Below are 20,739 nucleotides of genomic sequence, written 5' to 3' on the forward strand. Positions count from 1 at the left end.
TGTCACCACATCCTGGGCGCTCATGTGCGGCTCAGTCGGATTATTTGCTGATGTCCAGTTATAGGCCTCCTCATCATCTCGAGGGGCATCCGGCGTCATTTTAGACTCCGTTGAGTCGGACTGCTGGACGGTATCCTCACCGCCTGAGCTCCCGGCCTCTTCTAATATCTCATTTCCAGGCGTGTTAGGTACGCCCGGTTAGTCAAAAGGTACATCCTTAACCGGAGTTCCGGCTGAATCATCTTATTGGCTCGGGATCAACCGCAGTTTTCCTTGTCCGAGCCATTCTGTCCTGCACATGAACAGAGACGGTCGGATTCCTAGCAGAATTAGGGTGGTCCCATGACGGTATCCCCAGTCCTAGACTCAGCCGTATCCGGTGAATGGTTGACATCTGCCCTAGGTCGTGTCGTGTGTGTGTTGGGAGAGTCCATTACTCTGACGTATGCAACCGGGAAAAACTCAAAGTTACGAAGGGCAGAGACGGTACCTTGAAGTGTTGAAGAAGTTTGTAGAAGACCGTTATCTCAAAATGTGGCTTGCAGATGCCATAAGCGGAAGATTCCGGTTGCTTGTGTTTTGAAAGCTGAAATACAAAGCAAATAGTCAGCTGTTTGCGTAGAAAATCACTCAAACATACCCCAGACGGTATCAAATAGAATGCAATTTTTGAAGATTGCTCAAAGATACCCCGGGCTGTATCTATAGAAAGCAGTTTATGAAGATGACTCAGAGATACCCCAGACGGTATCTATAGAAGTGCATTTTTTAAAAGTTGCTCCAAGATACCCCAGATGGTATCTATGGGGCGCATTTTTTAAAAGTTGCTCCAAGATACCCGGCCCCAGACGGTATCTATGGGGCGCATTTTGTGAAGATTGCTCCAAGCTACCCCAGACGGTATAAGACCGGCTGAGGATCCATAAGATGCAGTATTTGAAGAAAATTGCACAAAAATACCCCAAACGGCACAAGGCCGACTGAGGGTCTTATGAAATCAAATCAAAAAAGAAAAAATTGCTTGAAGATGCCCCAGACTGCACAAGGCCGGCTGTGGGTCTATAGCAAGAAAATTATGAAGATTGCTCAGAAATGCCCTAGGCGGAATATTTCCTGCTGTGGGTCCATTGGATGCAATCTTTGAAGGCAATTTTTTGAAGATACCCCAGACGAAATATTCCCGGTTGAGGGTCTATGAAATGCAAGTTTTGAAGAACAATTGTTTGAAGATACCCCAGACGGAATATTTCCGGCTATAGGTCTATGGAATGCAATTTGTGAAATAAATTGCTTAAAAGTGCCTCAGACGGTGTAAGACCGGTTGTGGCTCTACTGAAATCAAGAAATTGATCAAGTCAGACGGTACCTTAGAAAGGGTCAAAGAAGTACTCAACCGGTAACCGGATGCGTTTGAAAGAAGAAGCTAGTTGCACGAATTAGCAGTCGGTGTCAGAGCTTTTTTCTCTCAAGTGATTTTTGTAAAAATTTGCAAAGTAGCAAATGAGAGGAGGAGGCCTCCAATTTATAGGAGGGGGGGCAGAAGGCGCATTGTCACCTCCCTTTCCAATTCAAATTTGAATCCAAATTCGAATTCAAAAAAAAAAATAATGGAGGGAAGGAGACGAACCGTCACCTTCCCGGAATGTGACACGTGTCACAGGAGCCACGTGGCAAGCCACATCACACCTGTGAGGGGCAAATGTTTAGGGTAAAAAAAACCCCCCCTATGCCACGTGGCCCAATACCTTGCTGACATGTGGCCGCCCTTCAAAGGCCCATTGGGATCCAATCAGATGCTGACACGTGGCATTGTAACCTTAATGGCAGAGCAGATCTTCATCTGCTATAAATAAAGGAAATTCCTCATTTATTAAACATTCATAAATACATACACAAAAACCGAGCAATATTAATTGCGGATTCTCTCTGAATCAGGGAGAAAAACCCATTTACTTTCCGCATTTTTACCCATCCAGAATCATACTAACTTGATCGTCGGAGGCGGAACTCCACCCAACCGGAGTTTCGTGGTTTTGCAAGTACGGACGTCAGGCGCGCATTCCCGAAATTGTAACTCTCCCGAGAGACTCCAAAAACCCCGAAACAGAAATAAAGGGCATACTAATAAATCAAAATGTGAAACAGAGTTATCTGTTAGTACAACGAAATCAAGGAATGCTACATTGCTACAAGTGCAACGAAAGCAAGCTGGGCACGCATTTATAAGAATTATTATAACTGAATTTAATTTCACGTGATTGCTAAATATGGGTATGGGTTAGGCCGTGTTCCTTGTAACCATACGTGCCGTATCAGCTTGTCTCTTGTTTAAGTGGCCCATGTCTAGAGTGGCTTATAGGATACAACTCATACAACTAAAGGTTATATCATAAAAAGGGTTGCAGCTTGCTAGACAATGTCTAGCAATAGTAATTTTGTAAGTGTAACGTTTTTTTCGCCTAGTCATTTTGTCCAGAAGATCAACCCATGGCCAAATATGAAGGTGTTGACAACAAATTCAAAAGGAGCTCATATAGCATCATACTAGATGAAGCGAGGATGGTTACAATGCAACTGAACGTATAAGTACAAGTCGACATGTAACACAAACCTTTGATCATACTAAGCATAGCTTATTCTACTACATTATACACGCCTAGAAGGTCGATGATCAAACACACGTATAAAACGTACAAACTCGACTTTAAACTCCAACGTTACATTATTTTGATGATCTTTAGTACTGAGCCAATCGTCCTTGTAGCTCGTCACCTACGATAGACCAAGAGCCCATACTGTTACCATTCCTCGCGGAGCAATTTGCACGAATCTCCCCTTGTGATCCGGTCAGTACGCCAAGTTGGCCCATCTTAACCATACCATCTATGAACTTTTCGAAAAACAATGTTTGGTTAACGGCAAAGCTCTGGACTATACTCTTGGTCCTTGAATCGGTATATAAATCTTGATCAGACGTAAACAAGCCTTGACGATTCATAAGGTCAACAAAGTACTTGTTGTCGAAAATGTTAGGGGTACGAAGGTCCAAATTGGTAGTGTTTGTAGTGTTTGAAGCAGGGCATGTGAGCTTAAGGTTATTAGCGAAGGTTTTATCCATGTTCGGGTCTTGCTGGGGGTAAAGTCGGTTGGTGAACGACGTACAATGGCCGATCCCAATGGTGTGACCACCCGAGAGGGCGACTAGATCGGTTGCAGTGAAGTTTTTGGAGGTAAATAAGTTGAGATTTTGAGTAGTGTTAAAAGTTGGTGGTGGTAGATTGGCTAATGTAACGTTTGCTGTTGCAAAATTTTGACTATCCCTTCTTCCTAAGGGGATGTTATAGTATGGTCCACCTGACTGCAAAATAACATACCAAATAGTAAGAGCATAGTTCATGAAAAGTGCACACATAAATGAAAATAATCAAAATAAATTTAGTGCTTGTTTGGTTGGAAGGTATTTCCCATAAAAATGGAAATTCCTAGACAATAGCTAAAATATGTTGTGTTTGGTTAGAAATTTCCTAGGAAATAAAATTTACAAGGGGAATGTAAATTCCCACATAACATGGAAAATAACTCATCAAGCCCCTTCTAAGTGAGTGAATTCCTACAATGCATAGGAAGTGTTTTCTTCCCATGATGTCAACCAAACACTTTTGTACAATTTTTATACAATTAGCAATGGAAATAACTTATGGAATATGATTTCATGTGGGAATTTATTTCTCATGTTGAACCAAAAAGACACTTAAACGTTAGGAAGGGCTAGGAATGACAAGTTCCTTAGTGTATAAAGATAATAATTCCCTCCGTATGAATATAAAAGTCAAATAAATGCTATAATATTTTTATATTCATCATTTAAATACGTGTTTAAAAGACAAATGAGATTTTATTTGGGAAATGAGGGAACAATTTGTATAATTTTCACCAAATAATGTCTCATTTTAAAATAATGGAATAATATGTTGTCAAAAAATAAAATAATGGAGTAATAAAGCATATAAGGTCTTTGATCAATTTGAACCCAACAGATCCTATTCCTACTTTTCCTAGTCAATTACTCTGGAATATGGATATATTATACATAAGTCAATTAATGCGCTTGGCTGAAAAACAAATAGCTGTATTCATTCCATAAGTAGTCCAAATGAAAAATCATTATACTTGCATGAATAAATTTTAGACATAAATATATAATGATGAACATGATAATTATAATTTGGTCATGGTTGGGTCATGTCACAATTAGATATAAACTCTGTATAATAAAAATGCTACTTTTTCCATTTTTTAATATTTGCAACATTTCTCTAAAACAAAAAATACCATGTTACATACAAATACAACACACTATAATTAAAAAGTACATCTATGTTGCAAACATTTAAAAATGGAGAAAGTACAATTGCAAGGTTCAATCTCTAGTCAATACATTACTCCCTCAGTCCCTTTTTGTTCGCATCATGAATCCACGTTTTGTAAGAGCTTTTTCAATCAAATGGTGCAAACAACAAGAAACGGAGGGAGTATAATGCAGTGATATTTTCATTAAAAACTCTACTTATTATCAATCAATGTACTTCACTTCTAGATCATCTACAGTGTAACTACTCCTTCTAGACCACAAACATAAATATCGTATATCATATATATTTTTGTAGAAATAATAAAGGATTGGATAAGATATCGTACCAATAATATGGATTCACGAGCGGCAAGAGCAGTAATATCGGCGCATGACACAACTTGACCACATTGGTTTTGAATTAGAGCTTGTATATCATTGATGATCTTGAATGCCGCCTGCCTCAATGTTAAGTTCGGGATCGCACTTTTCTCGCTTGGACCACTTGTTGATCCATCTAGCAATACTGAAGCATCACATCCCTTAGAAACGTAGTGCACATATAAACACAATAATTAGTATTTGACCATAAGTTTCAAGGAAATTGTGGATCCAAGGGAGCCATCTATAAAAAAAAAATTAATTTTATGACTAAAACAATATATATACTCCTTAGGATTTCTATCTATCTACCTAGTTCTTGTACATATGGTCATACATAGAAGACTTTTATGAACTAGTGTATTGTATAAACTGAACATAACAAAAATAAAATAAATTTCTATCAAGGACAGTGTCTAGGATCATGTTTATTAGCTAAATTTAATTTGTCTCAAAGTATTTATATAAAATCTTAACATTCATGATTTTAATATTCTGTACTTAAATATATTAATGGCTAAATAAGTACAAGTAAGAAGATAAATAAAGACTTAAAAAAGTGAACAGTAACACAAAATGATTAAAAGCAAGTGGAGGTCTAAACAAATGGTACTAAGTAGTAAGTAACGTCTTAGTCCGCATACACCACACTAGCCATGTAGGCCTAATATTTTTTTTTCATGTATACTTTCAAAATATTAATTTTAAACGAACATAACATTTAACCTATCATTATGTGATTATGCTTTTGTGCTGATAAGACTCTATATGAAATTTCAATTTTTAAAATTCTTAAAAAAACAAAGGAAATACAGTACATGAAAGGCACAAGCAAGTATTAAGAAATAGTTGAATGCATTATACCTGAACAAAGCAATCATGGAAGTGAAGTCGAAGCAAACCCGCAGCTTGAGTAGTATCATTCTCAAGAACTTGAAGAAGATGAATCCTAACAATGGATTCCAAATTAGGGCAACTAGTTGAATAAAATGTGTATGAAAGACCAGGCACAACTGGTACACTGCTTTGCTGACCCTCAGAAATTACAACTAGAAAAGATGAAACTATAACTAAAAATAGAACCAAATTATTTGATGAACCCATTTTTATTTTTTTCTCAAGCTCAAAATCAGTAACCTTATCTCTCAAGTGTACGTGTTTTTAATGTGAGACTTTTCCACTGCAATATAGGCCAATTTAAAGGAGGGAACAAACTAATAAAGCAGGTAGCAAAAAATTATTTCATGAAAAATTATTAAGTTCTTTTTATAAGGGTTAGTTGAATAATAGATCATGGTCAGAATTTAATAGTGTAACATCTTTGTTATTTTCCACATGGATGACTTGCTGCCTAGTATTCCGAGTTTTCAATTTTTCCATTCAAATTATCTGGTTAGATATTCATATTCTACATGTGGTTGGCCCAAGCTTGAAATATGTACTCCGTATCTCCTTGTCGATTTTTGGCATTTTAGCACACATTCATATTCTACTAAAGGATTACTTAGACAATCAATCTATCGTATTTAGAAATGTCAATTCGGATATTCGGATCGGGTTTGATGAGGTTGGATTGGGTCGAGTTTATTTTTACACTTGAGTCATGCTAAATTATTATGTCCACTCGAGTCGAATTTAGAATCGAGTCACTCGAGTCGAATATTTTTTCGAGTCACTCGATTTCGGATCGGTAAGTCGAGTGTGATTTTGACACCTCTAATCGTATTCAAACATTCCCTCCGATTTTTAATGATCACATCAGTTTGACTTATTATTTGGGTATCATGGTTTTTTTTTTTTTTATTCATCTTTAATAAAAAAAAATATGTAGGCAGCAATTAGCTAGACTTTTTATTTAAGGAAGTAACTTAAATTTAAAAATTACTTTTAAAAAAAATACGAGTGTTTTAATTATTATCCATTTTTCATCACTCAATGTAAGAAAAAATGTGCACATAAATTCAATCTTTAATCATATATGTACTTCATATCATACTTTATCTATCCAAAATCCAATTGTTAGTTCTATTTGGTGTATCTCATAGCTTAGTGTTCTACACACTTTGGCACAAATTTAAAATGACAAATATTTCGTTTTAATCTGCAGACACGACTTACCAATCTGATTAACTTAAAACGACAAACAAGGCGAGTATGACCCGAATTTGAAGTGACTTGATCCATCAAAATTCAATTTGAACCCAAACTGCACCACTCGATCTGACCACTCTAAAAATACTAACCACCCTCTGGTATATATCCCTAGCAATCTGTCAGTATCTACTAATTATAATGTTGGTTTTAGATCTACTTTCTTAATGTTAGTTTTAGATCTACTTTCATACAAGTTATAAAACTTAAGCAACTTGATGTATGCGTAGCATATATATAAAATGAAAATCTATTACCATCACTAAATACAATCAGATTTTAATTTATATAATTTATTCTGTAGTATAATCATATCTTTCTATATAGTGGTTGAAAATATATGGTTCATATAGAATTGTGTGAATCCCTCATATTGTGTCGACTTTTGTTGTGATAAATATAATAAAATCCAAACAACTAACATTAAACAACTTTAGATTTGGTTTGTAATCTTGGATATTAGTTTTGTCGTTCGCATATTGTTCTAGTAGGAAGGAAAAATTAGTCAATTAAAAAAATTGACACACATGTTACTTCTCTTGAAAAAGTAAACTTTCATTGACATTTTATAAAGATAAGGGACGGTTTAGGCCATGTCATGTATTGTTGGTTAGCGGAATTGCGGAAATAACCATTATATACTCACATTATGGCCGTGTTCGGCCATTATATACTCACATTATAGGCGTGTTCGGCACTAGTTTTTGAGTAGCTTTTTTTTTCTTTTTTTTTTCTAGTAGTGTTCTAACTAATTAAAATGCTAATCGCTACCTCAAACATTACCACCAAACAAGGCCTAGGTAGCTTTTAGTGGTTTGACTTGACAAAAAATATGAGTGTTTGTAGTGATTGGAGTAGCTTTTAGTGGTGAAGGTAAGTTTTATCAAAAGTTAGAAGTATTAGCTTTTGAAGTTAGAGGTAGCTTTTGATGTAGTTGTTGGAAATTTAATCTATAGTTTTAAAAATAAAATATTGATTTTTATATGTAACATCTAGTCAACCGCTACTTTACTAATATAAATACTCATACCTAAATTATCTATTTTCACAGCTAACAGCTACCTACACAGCTAACAGCTAGCTTCACAGCTAACAGTTACTATAGTACTTGTACTAGTTTTTTTTGTCTCAGACCACAGATAAAATATAAACGACGTCTATAGGAGAGAAGTGAGAAGGAGAACATAAATATTTAGGACTCAAAGCCCGTGAAAAAATATTACTCCCTCCGTTTCGTAATAATCGTAACATTATGTGTTACACAAAAATTAAGGAAATTTATAAAGTGCGAACCAAAAAGTAAATTTTATAATATACAATATAATTACTGGGGATATATATTTAATTGTTAGTAGGAGAGAGATAATAATAAAAAAAAATAGTGTAAGTGGGGATGGTAGAAGAGAGAAATAATAAAATAGTATTGGACCTTTATCGAATAAGGTAGTGTTGCAATTATTATTAAAACGGATGTAAAAGAAAAATGTTACGATTATTGCGAAACGAAGGAACTACTGTATAGGAAATAATCAACAAACAGAGAATAAACAACAAATTTTGCACACCAAACTTTTGTTATTCTTTCTAACAAGCCTTTGTTTGCTTTTTTTTGGTGTAGAAAATTGTTTTAAAAGTCGACATATGTCAGCTAAAAAATGGAGGAAATATTGATAAATTGATTGGGACAAGCACAACATATCTTTAAGTCTAGATTTATCTTGAGATCTTTAATTGATCTAATCTAGTTGTAATACGAGTAATAGTTAATTCAATCTATTTATCATCTACGGGATACATGCTTAGTAATAATTGAATTTGATATAGCTAGTCATGTTCATCAATCTGGTACCCTTACTTGCCCAACTATGTAGTTGGGATGTTTTGTTACGTTTTACTCCATTTTTTAGAGATACGCAATAAGCTAAGCTTATTAACTAATACTCTTAATTAAATATGGTTCTCTGTGAAGATTTTTTATATTTTGGTTAAAAAGGAAGTTATTCATAAATTAACTAGATTAGCCCTTGTCTAGCAATAATTGTTTCGTACACCCGGGTGTACCATGCGCATGGTACACCCGGAAGAACATCACTCTATGAATAAAAGAACATTACCTATAAATAGAAGAACATTACATATAAATAAAAGAACATTGCCTATAAATAAAAGAACATTACATATAAATAAAAGAACATTACTTATAAATGAAAAATCGTAGCTATAATAATGTATTATATATTACAAACGAATATAGAGTACATCAAAAAGAACCTTACATATAAAATAAAGAACATTACATAAAATAAAAGAACATAACTTAAAAATAAAATAACACTACATATAAATATAAAAGAATATTATCTTTCTGAAAAAGAACGTTACATATAAATAATGGAAAAATGCTACTACCCAAACCCATGGAAGAAGATGATGAACAACAATGGTAGTGCCAAAAATTTAAACAATCAAGTAATTTCATGATAATAAAGCTTTATATGAACAACAAACATTATCACAAAACACAAAATATAGGTAAAAATAACAAGCAAAGAGAGAGTTCACTATTGAAGCACAACCTAGGGTTTCATATTCATGAAGTAGAACAAAGATGGACAAAGAAAGAGAAGTCATACCTCAAATTAGTAGAATACCCTTGTGAAGTGAATTAATAGTGGAAATCAAGCAAGTTGAACACTCAATTGCAAGTTTTTTAGCCAAAATCAAAAATACCCAAAACTCTCAAATCATGAAAAATTCGAAAATTTGGTTGTGAAATTCAGATTTTGGAGTGTATAATCTAGTATAAATGTGTTTGTGAGTGATGAATTAAGCACATAAAAGCTATAAAAATCAAGAAATAAAATGGAAGAGGAAGTTAGAGGGAGAGGAGAGAGAGTATCAAAGAGAGAGAAAATGAATGGGTGAAATGAACATTACATATAAAATAAAGAACATTACATTGAGACTTCATAAAAAAAGAACATTACATATTAATAAAAGAACATTAAATTTGTCCCAATTTTTTTTATTTATATGTAATGTACTTTCGGGTGTACCATGCACATGATACACCCCCCTCTTCCATACTATTTTCACTTGTCTAGTGGGTGAATACTACAAGGATTCGTGAATTGAATGAGCTTGAGGAGATGCATTAACTTTTTGAAGGCATCAACTTTAATTTTAGGTTAAAGTGACCAAAGGTATGAAGCTCTAGGGCAAAGTCTTAGGATATGTTCATTGCATTGGTTTCAATTTCTAGTGTTTAGACAGAGTACAATTAGAGTTTTTGTTGAGGATCCTTTTAGCAAGGTTAGAGTCTTTTGGTAATCTGTCTCAAGAATATACTAGTTTATCATCCTGATAAACAAAAACAAAAATAAAATAAAAAATAAAGGCAAAAGCTAACCAACGCCCCAGGGGCATTGGATAAACTAACTAAAAATAGAAATGTTAAATTAAATGAACATTAATTATACCAATCGACGTATGATTTTGGCATACATTCCCAAATTAATACTACTTTAGGAAATATTTTGAATGCTTATCTAACGCCTCGGGGGCGTTCGATAGCAAGATCGCAAAAAAAATCATTTATTCAGTGATATTTTTGTAAATAAATCAATAATTTTTTATTAAGTGTGGGCCCACAAATGTTGATTTATTTATGAAAATGTTATGCTAACAGAGATTTTTTGTTGTTTTATTTACGAAAATGTCACTAGATAAATGATTTTTGATTATCATGATGATAATTTTGGCTCCCACCATAGTTATTTTTTTTTTTTTGATAAATGATTTTTTTTTTTAAAAAAAAACAAGGTATATCCCAAATCCATTTCCAGCAGGGAATTGGTCCTATAGCATAAAAGTCAGCGTGACAAAAAGGTCATGATGGGTTTAAAACTCATCCACCTCTTTTTTCAAGTAGAAGCACAATCATGGGTCTCAACCATCCGCTTATGTAACCTTTTGGTTAAATTGATAAGTATGTATTCTTTTTCCTTTCCTTTTTCATTTAATGTGAGGCACTCTCCCAACCAATTATTTCTAGTTAGCCATCTTAATCGGATTGCATGATTCGTTAAAGAGAAAAGCTTCTTTTGTTTGGTCAAAATCAATGGGGAAAGTTTTCTCGTAAAAATTGGTTATCTCAAGGTGATAGAAACACTCGCTTTTTACACAATAAGATGAGAAAAAGAATAGCTTCTACTGCAATTTATAGACTAAGATTCCCCAATAATGATTGGGTAGAATCTCGTGAAGAGATTCATAAATTGCTACTTGACTCATTTCAATGTAGATTTAAGTCCGAAGTTCCAAATAATAGACATATCAACCTCTCTTTTATTGATCCTATTATCTCAGAGGATGATTGTGATAACCTCTTAGCTCCTGTATCCAAAAATGAAATAAAAACAATATTTTTCGACATGAATCCCACTAAAGCTCCTAGATCAAACGGCTTTAGGGCTAATTTTTTTCAACCTTATTGGCCAGTATCTGAAAAGGATATTACCATCGCCATTAAAGCTTTTTTTCTCCGGGCCCATGGCTGCCTACCACCATCTCTAAACCATACCATCATCACCTTAATACCAAAAACGGAAATCCCTGAAACCCCAAATCATTTTCGTCCTATTAGTCTGGTTAAACAAAAGACCTGTTATTAATGGTGAAAACGATGATGATGATTGTGGGTGTTCTGTTAATGGTTATAATGATGATGATGGTGGTGGTGGTGGTGGTGGTGGTGGGCGCTGCTAAAGAGAGAGAGAGGAAAGGATGGTGGTGGTGCAGTGGGTGCCGGCGCCGGGGTCGTGGGTAGTCAGGGGCTGGGCCGGGTTGGGGGAAGGGAGGGGAAGGGAGAAGAAGTGGGTGGGTTATTTTTTTAAATAGGGGTAGTTTAGACATTATTCTTCCCCCCCCCCTCCCTTTTTAAAACATTAACCATGGTTAATATTTCCTTAAAATGCGTAGCTAATGTTACTATTGAATTAGTTTTACAAATTATAGATTACCATTGATAATTTGTTTTGTTTAGTGTTTACCATTGAGAAAAAATAAAACTTTCAGAGCACCATTGAGAATTTCCCAAAATATAGAAATGAGAGTCGTCCTCTAGTAGCGTGGAATAAAATTTGTAGACCTAAAGCTTTCTGGGTTTTAGGATTAAGATGAACATTGCCACTAAATAAAGCTTTTTAAGCCAAGTTAGGGTGGAAGATTTTCTTTGAACCTTCTAATCTCTGGCTCAAAATAATTAGAGATAAGTATCTTCATAATTCTTTACTTTTCGATTACCACCATCAACCAAAAGATTCTCATGTATGGAAATCGATCCTGGCCCAACGAGAAATTTTACGAAATGGTATTCGGTGGAAGATTGGTAAGGGCTCCGACATTTATTTTTGGATGGACAATTGGCCTACCAATAAAAGCCTGCTAGGAACTCTCAACTTATAAGGACACCAAGTGGATATTGACTTAAAAGATGCAGACTTTATTTTGCCAAACAGTGAGTAAGACAAACCTAAACTCACTTCCCTATTTCCAAAACATATTGTAGCACGCATCATGGGTATTCCTATACCCAGTTAAAAAATGACAGATATGCCAGTATCATGCCCTATCCCCTTGGCAACATCTTAGTGAAGTCGGCAACTTGAATAGCACACAATATCAAACTCGACATGCCTAAATGGCCCTACCGTTGGATATGGAAGCTCGATATCCCTCCTAAGCTCTAAATCTTCCTATGGCAATTGATGCATAATAGCCTTGGAGTTAGAGATATCCTTCACAAAAGAAAAATTATTCCTTTTAGTAACTGTAGCCTTTGTAATTTAAATTCAGAGACAATAAAACACTTGTTTTTCAGCTGTGAAAAAATAAAGAAATTTGGCAACATCCTTTAACCAAGAGTTGGTTAAGCAGTTCCCTTGCTCATGGGGACCTGCTACCCACCCTAAACAACCTCAGAAAGAACAACTCCACTCTTAAAAAGTTTATCTTCTTATTATGGAGTATATGGAAAGAACGAAATTCTATTATTTTTCGAAATGATACATTAGATATCCCTCAAACTTTCCACATAGCGCAATTTGCGTTCAACGAGTTGCAATGTCGTAATCTCACAATTACCTTTGTAAGCTCGGGATCACCTATGCAGAGATCCCAAACCCATACCCACCACCAACCCATTCGTTCCATCTTGTGCCTAGTTGCATGGGAAACACCTCCCTTAAACTCTTTCAAACTCAAATTCGATGGTTCACTAAGAAACAACTCAGTAGCAACATGTGCCATCATTAGAGATAGCACGGGTTCCCTTATCGCAGCTCGCATTTTCAACCTTGGCGACACCACTGTATTTGTTGCAAAAGCTACATCTCTTCAAAAAGGCATCCTTCTCGCTCTTCAACACGGGATTCAACATTTAGTCATCAAAGGGGATAACCTCCTACTCCTCCTAGTCATCAACGCAGTCAAAGGAGTCTGGACTGTTCCATGGCAATCGACCATATCATAGCCGACATCCTCAATCTTCTTCAAAGATTTCAGCAATGGGATATTCACCATGTTTACAGAGAAGCAAATAGAACAGAAGATTGGAGCGCGAATGTAGGTCATCTTGTTAGTGATAGCATGGATATCACTCTTTACACTTCCTCATCTTTGTACCCTATTATTTCCTCTGATGCATTAGGAATTTCCCTCGTGAGAATAGGCTCCTAATGGTTTTTTTTTTTACCCTTTAAAAAAATCATCAATCTAATGTATAAGTCATATAAGGGATACAATTTACAAGTAACACAGGTACACAACCATACAATGTATTACAATACCAAGCTGAGCTTGGTTTAGTTGAAAGGAGAGCACATTTCAACCATGAGGTTGGAGGTTCAATCCCCACTAGTGACAATTTGGGGGGTGGAATTCCCTTACCTTCCCTCTACTCTCCTAAATTTCCTAGCATGTTAACCCAAGCGGGATTGACTCGTGAGGGATTTCAGCTTGGTAGGGCCCTTCATCTTACATATAAGACAAAATAAAATAAAAAATAAAATAAATTAAACAATGTATTACAAAAGGAAAAACCACCAAAATGAAATGGTTTTCTATTATAGGGAAAACTACCCGTTGAAAAGGTACACGTATCTAAAGATTTCCTTTTTTTCTAGGAAAATTGTTGGGAATAATCCGACCCAAGGTTGTTAGGATCGGGATCCTACCTTGGATCGATGGGGGGGGGGGGAGGGATCGAATCGATAGAATCGGATCGTAAGATCCTACATAATAATGAATAATATTATTTTATGCTATAAATTGACTTAAAAACATTTCTTATAAGGGGTTTCAATGCTAAAAGACATTGGTTTTCTTAAGACAGGTCAATTTTCATTTAGCTTTGTATATATCATAGTTAGAAGATTAATAACAAGTTTAAATTGATAAATTATGTGCAAATTTGTCAATAATGAGACCTTAAACTATGACAATTGCAAGTTATCAATTGATATAATCATATTAATGTATCAGATTCGCTAATTTATTAGCGATAATTAACATTAAATTTAGGTGCATATAACCTAATGAGTAATAAAAAAATGTCAAAATAAATTAAAGTCTCATATTATAGTGAAATGTTGAATCGGATCGTAGGATCGTGTTGAGATCCTACTACTCATAATTAATATCGATCGGAGTAGGATCATAAGATCCTACAAACTTTAAGATCCTACCAAAGATCCGGATTGAGCACGCAATTTTGGATCGTAGAAGCGTAGGATCGTAAGATCCGGATTGAAATTTTAACAACTATGATCCAACCTTTGCCTCATCCGCCCAAAATAATCCCACATTTTGATTATTTTTTAATAATCCGACCTTTATACCCTATCCGCTCAAATGGTCCCAACCGTTCATGTAACTTGTTATAAGAAGTTACTTGGCACGTGGCGGGCTGTGATTGGTCCAAAAAATAAAAATTTAAAAAAAAATTTATAACGAAAAAAAACAATTAATTATTTAAAAACCACCCACCGACTGGCGGCTGCCCAAGCCACCCTCCCGCCGCCTGACTCCCCTGCCCCGCGGCTCAGACCACCCAGATACCCAACCCCAGCGCGGCGCCAACGCTGCGCCTAGGGGTGTTCAAAAAAACCCGACCCGGTTGTCCCGTCCCGGTTACCCAATGACTCATAAAAAACCTGATGGGAAATTGACAAATTTTTCTGTTTTTTTCGGGTCAGGTACCCGTCCCGCTAAAATAGCAGTTTCGTGGGTTGGGACATGGGACAAGCTTTGCTAATCTCGGGTACCCGGATACCTGTTTTTAAAAAATAAAAAAAATAAAAAAAAAACATGAAATTGCTGGATAAAACAAAGTTGTAATTGCTGGAAATTTAAAGATCAGAGCATTGGAAATCTAGAATTGCAAGAAAAGTTAAAAAAAAAACAGAGAAAATAAGGAAGAAGCATTTCAACAAATTTAGATAATCATATTTTAAAAGCAGTAAGCAGAAAAGTAAATTATCCTTACGTTGAAATGATTCGAATCCTTCAAAATGTCACTATTCTCATACGAACCAGAACCTCCAATTGCTTTGCTTTGTACAAGTGCATGACAGCCCATCTACATTAAACACAATGGAAAAAAACAGCAATCATAAGTTGGTTGTAACTTGTAAGAAGGTGCTTTATACTTCAAAAGAAATGATAAACAGGCACAAGATTCACAATACTACACCACCGTATTCCCTTTGGAAGATAGCTGCAATATAACACGAGAAATGTAGCTCTGCAGTATGCGGGGCCCTTTGGTTCAACGGTGAGGAAATGAAAGGAAACAAGAAATAGAAGGAAAAAATTGAATTAAAACCCATTCAATTATCCGGGTACCCGTGTCCCGTCCCGGATAATTTGGGTACCCGAATACCGGGTACCCGAATTATCCGAAATGAGACGCGGGCTGACTTATCAACTACCCAAAGATCCGGGTACCCGGATCTAAACACCCCTAGCTGCGCCCAACCCCCATCCCCCTAAACCACCAACCAGCCTCGTTAAATTCCTTCCAGTCCCAATCCTCACCTCCCACCACTTCCCCGCCCACATTTATGGCCCCTCTCCTTCCCTTGTCCCTTTTCCGGATCCATCCCCTTACCGGCGCTCCGATTTCGGCCCCCATCCCCTTCACAAGCCTCAATTTCGGCCCCCTCTCCTTCCCACACCTTGATTTCGGTAATGGTTGTGGTGGTTTAGTGGCGACGGAAGGGGTGGGGAGGCTCGGTGAACGACGCGAGGGAGCTGGGATATGGTCGCGGTGGGCCTACAGGATCTGGGCCTCGTTTGGGTCGATGGTAGGGGCACTCAGGCGGGGAGGTGGCTGGGGTCATGGTGGGGCTAGGGTTTGGTTAAAGTTTAGTTTTATTTTATTTTATTATTTTTATGAAAAAAAAGTTAAAAATAGTTAATTAATGTTAATTAGTAATAATCATTTCTTAAAAAAATTAAAATTAATCTTATTTTTTTTACCAATCACGTGATGACACGTGTAAATTAAACTCAATAAAAAAAATTACCTATCCAACCGGTTACGGGTCACTTGGGACTATTTTGCGCGGATTGGGTATAAAGGTCAAATTATTAAAAAATAATCAAAAGGTGGGATTATTTTGGGCGGATGAGGCAAAGGTCGGATTATTCCCGACAATTTTTCCTTTTTTCCAAGGAATATCTAAAGGTTTCCTATCACAGCAAAAAAACCATCAAAAATAAAACAAAGAAAACCTCCCTATTTTAGAGAATGATGTACTAATAAATGAAGGGAAAAGGAAGATTTTATTTTTTATTTTTATTTTTTATATAAAGTATAACCGTACAAGTATTGAGAAGATTTATTTACCCTAGAAAGAAGACTCGTCTCTTCTATGATAAGTATTGTGACTAATAATCCTTCAACAAGCTCAGCAACACCTTCCAGCTGAACAACTCAGATGATATAACAACCTACTGATCCTACGTGGCAGTTTGTTATAACCGATTCCTTATTTCTAGGAGTTTGTTACATATTCTGTTATGATGTAATAAGAAGCTACTAGATATTGTAATAATCCTATAAATAAGGATGCATTGTATACTTCACATTTTATGCAATCAAAAATATGGGTTTCACTCTATTTCTTTTCTTTGTTCAATTGATTCATATTTTGAATCTCAATATGGTATCAGAGCAGGCGATTTGAGCTGCCATTTTTCTTTTCATTTTGATTGTTTGAAAGTTTCTGAAGTTCAATCTTCAAGAAAATTTCATAATTCTCCTTTTTTTTATCAAAGTATCTTGTTGAAGAAGAAATTCCAGTCATAATCATGGCAAATAGTTCACAATCTGTTATACAAGATGTTAATTCAGTTTATTACATTCATCCATCTGAGAATCCCACAGTTTCTTTGGTTTCTGAAAAATTCAATGGAGACAACTATGCAGATTGGAAGAAAGGAATGATTTTGGCGTTTTCTATGAAGAATAAGCTTGTGTTCATTGATGGAAGCTTAACTAAACCAGATTCTGGAGATCCAATGTTCAATGCTTGGGAAAGGTGCAACAACATGGTGATATCTTATCTCTTGAGATCCATGGATAACACATTGTCCAAAAGTGTTATGTTCTTTGCAACTGCTGAAGAAATCTGGAAAGATCTTGAAGATAGATATTCAATCATATCAGGTCCTCAATTTTATTCATTACAGCAATCCTTAAATCAAATCTCTCAAGGTAATACTTCAGTATCTGAATTTTTTACCAAGATTAAAGGAATGTGGGATCAGATTAGTGCTGCCAGGCCAATTCCTGTGTGTACTTGTAATGGATGCTCGTGTAACCTCATTAAAAACTTTTTTAAATCTCAACAAGATGAAAGGTTGATCCATTTTCTGATGAAGTTGGATAATAGGTATGCAGCTGTTAGAACAAACTTCCTGATGATGAATCCATTGCCAACAATTTCTGCTACTTATAATCTCTTAGTGCAGGATGAAAGGAAAAAAGAGGTTTCAGAAGTTTATAAGCAACACTCTGCCATGGTGTTTTTAGCAGCAGATGAAAAGAAGATGGATCATTTAGGACAACATAAGCAACAGTTCACTGGTAATACTTCAAGATTTCTGTACAGGAGGAATACAACAATGTATTGTGATCATTGCAAGATGCCTGGGCATACTATGGATAGATGCTACAAAATCCATGGTTATCCACCAAAGTATGGTTATGGCAAAGGAGGAAAGAACAAAAGAATTGCAGCTGTGGTTTATGGTGATAAAGACACTGATGAAGAAGATCAGAACACAACTCATCTCACCAAAGCTCAATATGATCAGTTTGTGAATTTCATGAAGCAAAACAAATAAACTCAGAGAGAGATAGTTGGAGCTGCTAACATGGCAGTTACATGCTTAATTACTTGCTCAAATTCAAAATGGATAATTGATAGTGGTGCAACTGATCACATATGCTCAAATTTGGACTTGTTTGATACATATAAGTCTTATGATAAGCAACCTAATTCTATAACTGTGGCTGATGGTAAGAGAATTGTTGTGAAGCACATAGGAACTGTCAAATTCAATAATGGAATTGTACTAAACAATGTTTTGCATGTTCCTGAGCTACAATTCAATCTGATCTCAACACATAAAATTTGCAAAGATATGAGTTGTGATATCTTGTTTACTCATGACAAATGCATGCTATAGGGACCTTCGTTGAGAATTTCTCTGGTTCTTGGTAGTCTGGACTCAGGCCTGCATGCAGTAGACAAGGAGACTTCCGCTCAACAGAAATCATCAAGTCTAGCAGTAGTTACTGATGACTACAAATTACTGAATTTAAGATTAGGTCATTTGCCTTTTCAGAAGCTACATCATGTAGATCCTAAGTTTGTAAATAAGTCTAATCCAATTTCAATTTGCCAGATATGTCCTAAGGCTAAACAAGTCAGGAAATCTTTTTCCTAAATGTAGTTAGAAGAGTAGTGTCTGTTTTGAGCTATTACATGTAGATGTTTGGGGTCCATCTAGGAAGAAGACTCATGATGATTGTAGTTATTTCCTCACCATTGTGGATGATATGTCAAGACATACTTGGAAATTTCTGATGAGAAATAAAAGTGATTCAATTGATATATTAGATTCTTTGATTGCTTTTATTAATAATCAGTTTGGTGTACATGTTAAAAGTCTCAGAACAGATAATGCTAAGGAGTTGTGTGAAGGAAAAATTTTGTCTGTGTTTACAAAGTATGGTATACAGCATCAAAGAAGCTATGTGGATACACCACAACAGAATGGTGTGGTGGAAAGAAAATATAGACATCTGTTAGAGACAGCAAGAGCCCTGTTCTTTCAAGCAAAATTTCCTGTCCAGTTTTAGGGAGAATGTCTATTAACAGCAAGTCACCTGATCAATAGGATGCCTTTGAGGTGTTTACAATATCAATCACCATATCAGAAAATACATGGTGTGCAGCCTTCTGTTGATCACCTTCGAGTTTTTGGATGCCTGGTTTATGCTTCAACTTTAAAGAATAACAGGTCCAAATTTGAAACTAGGGCAGTTCCCTGTGTGATGATTGGATATCCAGCTGGGCAGAAGGGTTATAAACTCTTAAATTTGGAGTCCAACAGAATTTTTGTATCTAGAGATGTTGTATTTCATGAGAAACACTTTCCTTATCATTACTTCAACATCCCAAACACATCTCCTACATAAATTTTTTTAACAGCAGAAACCCTATTCACTCTCCCTGATACTCATGATCTTCCTGACATTTTTTATCAACCAGACAATTCTACACCTATATCTACACCTCACCCTCATTCATCTTCATCTACTCCTTCCCAACCTACAAATGATACATTTATCCCAGCTCAGCCTACTCCCATAGTTAGACATTCATCAAGAACAACATCCAAACCTGCCTGGTTGACTGATTATGTGTGTGCTGCCACATCACATTGGTGTAACATTGTGTTATTTGATGAGATACCTTTTGAACACAGAGCTTTGATCACGAAAATTTCTAAAATAGTGGAACCAACCACTTATTTTGAAGCAGCACAGTTTCCTGAATGGCAGACTGCAATGGAGAAAGAAATCCAGGCTTTACAGTCAAACAATACATGGGAGATATCAGATTTACCAAAGGGAAAGAAGACAATTGGTTGCAAATGGGTGTATAAGGTGAAGCTCAAGAAAGATGGCACTGTTGAAAGATATAAAGCCAGACTGGTGGCAAAGGGTTTTACACATAAATTTGGCATTGATTATGCAGAGACATTCTTACCTGTTGTGAAGATGCCTACAATTAGGTGTATCTTGGCTATAGCTTCTGGAAACTCCTGGCCTCTTTTTCAACTAGACATCAACAATGCATTCTTGCATGGTACTTTGCATGAGGAAGTGTACATGAGAATGCCTCAAGGAGTACCAAACCCCGATAACAAAGTTTGCAGATTGCTTAAATCTATATATGGTTTGAAACAAGCTAGTAGACAGTGGTTTGCTAAGTTGACATCAGAATTAAGAAAGCAGCAGTTTATTCAGAGCAAAAATGATTATTCACTCTTTCTACACAAGAATGGATCAATTATCTGCATTGTTGTTGTTTATGTTGATGACATTATTCTTACTGGTTCGGATACCAGTATCCTACACAGTTTGAAGGCACACTTGCATGTTGTGTTCAGCATCAAGGATTTGGGTGATCTTAATTTCTTTCTGGGCATTGAAGTGTCAAGAGTTCCTTCTGAAATCATACTCAGTCAGAGGATATTCTCCAAAGAATTGCTTAAGG

At 35.8% G+C, this 20,739-nt stretch overlaps 2 protein-coding genes across 2 annotated transcripts; one reads left to right on the forward strand and one right to left on the reverse strand.

Annotated features, from left to right (window-relative positions):
- Positions 1 to 2,361: 2,361 nt before the first annotated feature.
- LOC110735667 (peroxidase 12-like) lies at positions 2,362 to 5,960 on the reverse strand. The gene is made up of 3 exons (XM_021915855.1): positions 5,597 to 5,960; positions 4,699 to 4,893; positions 2,362 to 3,358 (listed from the first exon to the last, which is right to left on the reverse strand). The coding sequence occupies exons 1-3, from the start codon at positions 5,834 to 5,836 to the stop codon at positions 2,738 to 2,740; spliced, it is 1,056 nt and encodes a 351-aa protein (XP_021771547.1). The 5' UTR covers positions 5,837 to 5,960; the 3' UTR covers positions 2,362 to 2,737.
- An 11,297-nt stretch (positions 5,961 to 17,257) lies between these two features.
- Positions 17,258 to 18,295, forward strand: LOC110735604. Its single transcript, XM_021915794.1, has one exon. The coding sequence runs from the start codon at positions 17,258 to 17,260 to the stop codon at positions 18,293 to 18,295; it is 1,038 nt and encodes a 345-aa protein (XP_021771486.1).
- The last annotated feature ends 2,444 nt before the right edge of the window (positions 18,296 to 20,739 follow it).

This window comes from Chenopodium quinoa, unplaced genomic scaffold, assembly GCF_001683475.1.
Source record: "Chenopodium quinoa cultivar QQ74 unplaced genomic scaffold, ASM168347v1, whole genome shotgun sequence".
Classification (NCBI taxonomy): domain Eukaryota; kingdom Viridiplantae; phylum Streptophyta; class Magnoliopsida; order Caryophyllales; family Amaranthaceae; genus Chenopodium; species Chenopodium quinoa.